The 7,500-nt window shown below is 46.1% G+C and overlaps 1 protein-coding gene across 2 annotated transcripts; it reads left to right on the top strand.

The window, feature by feature from the left end:
- The first annotated feature begins 1,324 nt into the window (after positions 1 to 1,324).
- Positions 1,325 to 7,281, top strand: LOC126577785 (chitooligosaccharidolytic beta-N-acetylglucosaminidase-like). 2 transcript variants are annotated; one of them, XM_050239718.1, is made up of 3 exons: positions 1,325 to 1,659; positions 1,767 to 1,860; positions 2,331 to 4,255. In XM_050239718.1, the coding sequence occupies exons 2-3, from the start codon at positions 1,781 to 1,783 to the stop codon at positions 4,081 to 4,083; spliced, it is 1,833 nt and encodes a 610-aa protein (XP_050095675.1). In that variant the 5' UTR covers positions 1,325 to 1,659; positions 1,767 to 1,780; the 3' UTR covers positions 4,084 to 4,255. The 2 variants fall into 2 exon arrangements, with proteins under 2 accessions (XP_050095675.1, XP_050095674.1); XM_050239717.1 differs by lacking the exons at positions 1,325 to 1,659; positions 1,767 to 1,860 and adding exons at positions 1,987 to 2,252; positions 5,610 to 7,281 and having other exon boundaries at positions 2,331 to 2,532.
- Positions 7,282 to 7,500: the final 219 nt, after the last annotated feature.

Genomic DNA, 7,500 nt, shown 5'->3' with positions numbered 1-7,500 from the left:
ATGTGTAACTGGAATTGAGATGCTTCGTACAAGCCAGCCATTTCAGTTCTTTTACTCACATAGCGTGGTTGACCGTTCCGTAGTCTAAATCTGATCGCTGTTTCAGGCAGACAGAAGATCCAACACATCATAGGAAATATAATTCGTCACTCTTATAGCTCCGTTATTCTCACCGATGGCGAAGGGAAGTTTTGGTATTGTTACGAAGAATCTCCAAACGCATGGCACTATAATTGGACTGCTGTACATCGTTAAAACGGTTTATACACTAATTATTGGCCCTTCTTGGATATTTCTGGTTCAATTGATAGTGGAAAAGAATAATGTACCGGGTAAACATTTGTCTGCTCGGTTCGCTTCAAGAAATTCATACCAATATATCTTTGTTTCTATGCACAGAAGATGATATCGATATTCGAATCAACCTCATCATGAAATTCATAACCGCTTTGGATGTGTTCTTTTTGATTTTATACTTCGTCGGATTGTTTACGGTATTCTCAGCTAACTTCATCATAAAGCCTGTAAACGTGACAATAGATTCTGTCCTACTTTTCCAGCACATAAGGTGGTACTTGACCATGTTTGCTGTATGTTGTTTACTGTACTTCTACGAAACGATGGCGTTCATTATTCGCGGTTTGGAACAGGGAAATATAACCACTGAGATTCTGAAATTTGGTAAGACAGAAGTTTTACTCTACTCGAGTAGTTCAATATTTTCTAATTTCCTTTTTTCATAAAGTCTATGCCCATTATGCACTCTACGTTTTATACCTGCTACACATAGCTTATGAGCGCAAACCTACAAAACGGCATCCGAAAAGGAGCTGCTTCGTAAAATGCTGAATGTTGAACCAAACCATATTCCTCAATCAACACAGTTATTTGTACGAAGATCGTAAAGATAACTCTACGACAATAAATATTGGCTTAGTAACAACTATTTTTTGTCTACTAGCCGCTCAGTGGTATTTTAATGGGTCTTCTGTTACTTTAAAAAACAAAACACAAAACCAGGAATTAATCTGGACAAACGGTTAAATCATAATTCAAATGTCTTGTGCACAAAATGTTATTTCGTCTATTTTTTGCACAATTTTGCAAGGTTTAACCTAATAGATTTTGGAAATTGATACATTCACAAATTCTATACGTAACTTACCATCTTTACAATTCACATAGAATGGCGCTAATTAAATTCGCGAGCATATTTTTGCGAAAAAGTAATTCCGCATACTGCGGTGGTGCATGACGTACTACCGTCCCGAAATTGTCCCTTTATGCGCGGAGAATGTTTTTATTCTTTTCCCAAGGAATTGTAGAATGAGGACTCGGCCGGTTCCGCAAATCAGAGCCGGTTTTTTGTGCATGTAATGTAGTGGAACTATTACAGGACATTGCCCCGATCGTCAAGTTTGTGAAACCGGTTTTATCTCATCATAAATGGAGGTAAAAAAACGGAGCCTCCCAAACAGAGTGTCCCGAAAAGTGCCTCAACGCGGGTAGTCACGCGGCGTACGAACCGAGGAATGATACCGACACAGATAGCGGAAGGTATCTCCAATAAAATCTGATTTCCAGTCACCACCCACGGCAGTTGGCGAATTGCGACGGTCGCGTGCACAAGCGTGAAATCGTTGCAGAGCCAGTTTGAAGGTAGGCAGGTCGAACATAAGTGAAAGTTAGGTCGTGTCGCTACACTTCCTAGCAGATTAGAAAAACGTGCCCCATTCACCTCATTCAATACCATTCCGTCTTTACAGCACACGTTGCCACAATGAAGGGAGCACTATTCCTTCTAGCTCTCGGGCTGTTGGTGGCACATTTCCGTCCTACGAAGGGAGTCGATTCAGCAAGGTAAGTGCACATGCACCTCGAGAAATCCCCCGCGCTAAGTGCCACTAAAGGGATTAAACCCCATGAAGCACTTCTTTATCGCCATTCGTCGATAATAGGGAATGGAATAGAGTTAGTCAATCTAAGGCACACCATCAGAGCGCCCAGAAAACAATGTGCACAGTGTTCCAAACCAGCAATATGTTATGATTTTATTTGTTTAAGATAGTATGAAGCGTTCCACAGTCGTTTCGACAGTTTCAGTGACACGCAGTGATGAGATAGTCACACCTCACGATACGAGATATGAATGCGATGCAAAGAACGTTTCTGGTTGGTTTGGGGCTAGTGATGGTAGCTGTAATTGTTTCGATTTATATTGCAGTTGTAGAGAGCGATAGCACCTACTCTAGGTACCTGGCAGTCTGTGACATCGCGTGCTTGGGATGAAAAAGGCTTCGCATTGATAATGTTCTCATTTATCATTTCAGTGATGCAGCACCCGCCTGGGGATACCGATGTGTGGATGATCGATGCGTAAAGACGGCAATTTCCGAGAACTACCAGGTGGACAAGGCGGTTAGTTTTGCGGCATGTCGTTTAATGTGCGGAAATGGTGCCGGCATGCTGTGGCCCCAGCCGACCGGTGGCATTACGATCGGCACCGATCTGGTACACATCGATCCGGAGCAGGTGGCGATCGATTGGAGTGAAAACACGCAACAACTGGCATCGCTGTGGTTGACGGTTCGGGAAAGGTTCCACCGTCAGTTACTAGCAACAGCTCAGGGAGTGTCACTGCGAACGGGTGGCCGCAGCATCCACATCAAGATGGATGTACAAGATAACTCCCTCGTGTTGAACCACTCAACGGACGAAAGTTACACTTTGAAGGTGGAAACGGCTACTAATGGATCGTTACTCGCCACGATCACGGCGAAAACGTTCTTCGGTGGACGGCATGGACTCGAAACGCTGGCTCAGTTTGTTCTGTTCGATGATATTCGTAAGGAGCTGCAGATGGTTGCCTCGCTCACGGTGTCAGATGCACCTGCTTATCCCCATCGTGGACTGGCGCTTGATACTTCACGTAACTTCGTAACGCTGGATGGCCTGAAGCGTACGATCGATGCTATGGCGATGGTTAAGCTGAACGTGTTCCACTGGCATATTACGGATTCACAGAGCTTCCCGTTGGTTATACAATCGAGACCAACTCTGCATAGATATGGTGCCTACACACAGCGAGAAGTGTACACGGCCGAAGAGGTACGTAGCCTAGTGCAATATGCACTGGAGCGTGGTATCCGGATTATACCGGAGCTGGATGCTCCCGCGCACGTTGGCGAAGGCTGGGAGCAATTGAATGTAACGAGCTGCTTCAACTACCAACCGTGGGAGAACTACTGCGTCGAGCCACCGTGTGGCCAGCTTGATCCTACCAAGGATGCAGTATACGACATTCTGCAGGACATTTATCGGGAGATGAACGACATGTTCCACCGGTCCGATCTGTTCCACATGGGTGGCGATGAGGTTTCGATGCGTTGCTGGAATGCCACTGAAAGCATCCGGAATTGGATGAAGGTCCAAGAGTGGGGTCTTCAGGAAGCGGACTTTATGAAACTCTGGAACTACTTCCAAACGGAGGCCCTACGCCGACTCGATTCCACGCTGCCACCCGGTGAGAAGCGTCCGATCGTAATGTGGACGAGCAAGCTGACGGAATCGCCTTACCTCGAGCAGTACCTGGACAAAGATCGTTATCTCATACAGGTTTGGACGACTGGTAACGATAGCAAGGTGAACAATCTGCTCGAGAAAGGCTATCGATTGATCATCTCCAATTATGATGCCCTTTATCTGGACTGTGGCTTCGCGGGCTGGGTGACCGATGGTAGTAACTGGTGCGCCCCATACATTGGCTGGCAGAAGGTGTACAACAACGACCTGATGGCTATCGGTGGGCCATACGCCAATCAGATACTGGGTGCTGAAGCAGCCTTATGGACGGAACAATCCGATAGCCATACATTGGACAATCGTCTGTGGCCACGGTTGAGTGCACTGGGTGAGCGCTTGTGGAGCAATCCCCGTACCGGTTGGCAGGCTGCAGAAGCTCGTATGCTGCTACATAGGGAACGATTGATCGGGGCACAGGTAGCCGCCAACAGCATTCAACCGAAATGGTGCCTACAGAACGAAGGCAACTGTCCCATCGGTGGGGATGGTGGTCGTTCTTGAAGTAGCAATCTACAGCCTTTAAATCTTTCTCAGATCGTTCGTTCGTTTGTTGCATTGGTACTCGTTATGTGCGCACATTTATGCTGATGGTTCCAATATACTCATACAACACAAACTGTAATTGGTTTATGCTAAAATAAATAATTACGATTTTTTTGTTTACCAACAACAATGGGATACTGGTACGGACATATCGTTTGTTTCTAAAAACATATGCAAATATGATCCCTTTTAGTTTCAGTTCACCGAGCAGCAGTTTGAAGCCATTTTGCAAATGCATCGACAAGTACCAGTTAATTTGCATGCACATTAGACTGCTTTATATAAATTGTTGATTATATAGATTTATATGTTAGGCCAGAAAACATGGCTTCGTGCTAAGACTTTCATCCTTTCATCCATTCACAAGTAAGCTGGAGAGATTAGCCTGACACCGTAGGTACTACTCGAGCGGTGGAAATCAATGTCTGAAGCTTAGTGCAATGCTGGGTGTGTTGAGAAAGTTTTTGGCTGAGCTCTCGTTTGTTTAACTGTACAGACCATTCAGCAGGTTCAGTTGCCTCTGTTCAAGCTTCTAGAGATTCAATGATGAGTTCCAAGTTGTTTAACGAACGCTTCTTGAATGTTTAAACGTTACGAATGTTTAAACAGTCAATCAATCCACTATTGATCATCTCCGCCATGCGTGGTTACTACTATATGATCTGAATGTATGTATGAATGGATGGATTGTTAGATTGGTTGGCTTCGTTGATAGCCATTCGCGACCATTGCTGTACTCTATTGCGTCGATTGTTAGTTACTGTTAGTACAGGTGTTATGATGTAGCATCTTCACTTCATAGTAATTATAAAAACGTTGCCTATAGTCTTCATTCACCGCATTCGATACCGTTCCGTGTTTTAGGCAAGTCGTCTCATGTGCCCACATAGAAGGGAGCACTATTCCTTCTAGCATTAACACTGTTGATAACACGTGTCTGCCCTACGAAGGGAGCCGATTCAACGAGGTAAGTGCGCGCCAAAGAGGCGCCTGTTAAAGGGATAACAATAAAGCAAATTTAAATTTAATATCCTATGACATGTTCCACAATCGTTCCCACAGTTTAGGTAACAGTCATAAGTAGGAATATCACCAAACGAGATATGATGCAAAGAACGTTTCTGGTTGCTTTAGCGCTAGTGATGGTAACTGTAATAGTTTCGATTTATATCGCTGTTGTAGAGAGCGATAGCACCTCCTCTAGGTACCTGGCAGTCTGTGACATCGCATGGTTGGGATGAAAAAGGCTTCGCATTGATAATGTTCTCATTTATCATTTCAGTGATGCAGCACCCGCCTGGGGATACCGATGTGTGGATGATCGATGCGTAAAGACGGCAATTTCCGAGAACTACCAGGTGGACAAGGCGGTTAGTTTTGCGGCATGTCGTTTAATGTGCGGGAATGGTGCCGGCATGCTGTGGCCACAACCGACCGGTGGCATCACTATCGGCACCGATCTGGTACACATCGATCCGGAGCAGGTGGTGATCGATTGGAGTGAAAACACGCAACAACTGGCATCGCTGTGGTTGACGGTTCGGGAAAGGTTCCACCGTCAGTTACTAGCAACAGCTCAGGGAGTGTCACTGCGAACGGGTGGCCGCAGCATCCACATCAAGATGGATGTACAAGATAACTCCCTCGTGTTGAACCACTCAACGGACGAAAGTTACACTTTGAAGGTGGAAACGGCTACTAATGGATCGTTACTCGCCACGATCACGGCGAAAACGTTCTTCGGTGGACGGCATGGACTCGAAACGCTGGCTCAGTTTGTTCTGTTCGATGATATTCGTAAGGAGCTGCAGATGGTTGCCTCGCTCACGGTGTCAGATGCACCTGCTTATCCCCATCGTGGACTGGCGCTTGATACTTCACGTAACTTCGTAACGCTGGATGGCCTGAAGCGTACGATCGATGCTATGGCGATGGTTAAGCTGAACGTGTTCCACTGGCATATTACGGATTCACAGAGCTTCCCGTTGGTTATACAATCGAGACCAACTCTGCATAGATATGGTGCCTACACACAGCGAGAAGTGTACACGGCCGAAGAGGTACGTAGCCTAGTGCAATATGCACTGGAGCGTGGTATCCGGATTATACCGGAGCTGGATGCTCCCGCGCACGTTGGCGAAGGCTGGGAGCGATTGAATGTAACGAGCTGCTTCAACTACCAACCGTGGGAGAACTACTGCGTCGAGCCACCGTGTGGCCAGCTTGATCCTACCAAGGATGCAGTATACGACATTCTGCAGGACATTTATCGGGAGATGAACGACATGTTCCACCGGTCCGATCTGTTCCACATGGGTGGCGATGAGGTTTCGATGCGTTGCTGGAATGCCACTGAAAGCATCCGGAATTGGATGAAGGTCCAAGAGTGGGGTCTTCAGGAAGCGGACTTTATGAAACTCTGGAACTACTTCCAAACGGAGGCCCTACGCCGACTCGATTCCACGCTGCCACCCGGTGAGAAGCGTCCGATCGTAATGTGGACGAGCAAGCTGACGGAATCGCCTTACCTCGAGCAGTACCTGGACAAAGATCGTTATCTCATACAGGTTTGGACGACTGGTAACGATAGCAAGGTGAACAATCTGCTCGAGAAAGGCTATCGATTGATCATCTCCAATTATGATGCCCTTTATCTGGACTGTGGCTTCGCGGGCTGGGTGACCGATGGTAGTAACTGGTGCGCCCCATACATTGGCTGGCAGAAGGTGTACAACAACGACCTGATGGCTATCGGTGGGCCATACGCCAATCAGATACTGGGTGCTGAAGCAGCCTTATGGACGGAACAATCCGATAGCCATACATTGGACAATCGTCTGTGGCCACGGTTGAGTGCACTGGGTGAGCGCTTGTGGAGCAATCCCCGTACCGGTTGGCAGGCTGCAGAAGCTCGTATGCTGCTACATAGGGAACGATTGATCGGGGCACAGGTAGCCGCCAACAGCATTCAACCGAAATGGTGCCTACAGAACGAAGGCAACTGTCCCATCGGTGGGGATGGTGGTCGTTCTTGAAGTAGCAATCTACAGCCTTTAAATCTTTCTCAGATCGTTCGTTCGTTTGTTGCATTGGTACTCGTTATGTGCGCACATTTATGCTGATGGTTCCAATATACTCATACAACACAAACTGTAATTGGTTTATGCTAAAATAAATAATTACGATTTTTTAGTTTACCAACAACAATGGGATACTGGTAAGGACATATCGTTTGTGTCAAAAAACATATGCAAATATGATCCCTTTTAGTTTCAGTTCACCGAGAAGCAGTTTGAAGCCATTTTGCAAATGCATCGACAAGTACCAGTTAATTTGCATGCAAATTAGATTGCTTTATATAAATTGCTGATTATA

Source organism: Anopheles aquasalis, chromosome 3 (genome assembly GCF_943734665.1).
Source record: "Anopheles aquasalis chromosome 3, idAnoAquaMG_Q_19, whole genome shotgun sequence".
Taxonomy (NCBI): domain Eukaryota; kingdom Metazoa; phylum Arthropoda; class Insecta; order Diptera; family Culicidae; genus Anopheles; species Anopheles aquasalis.
Note: the sequence above shows the minus strand (reverse complement) of the source record. Positions and strands in the feature narration are given on the sequence as shown.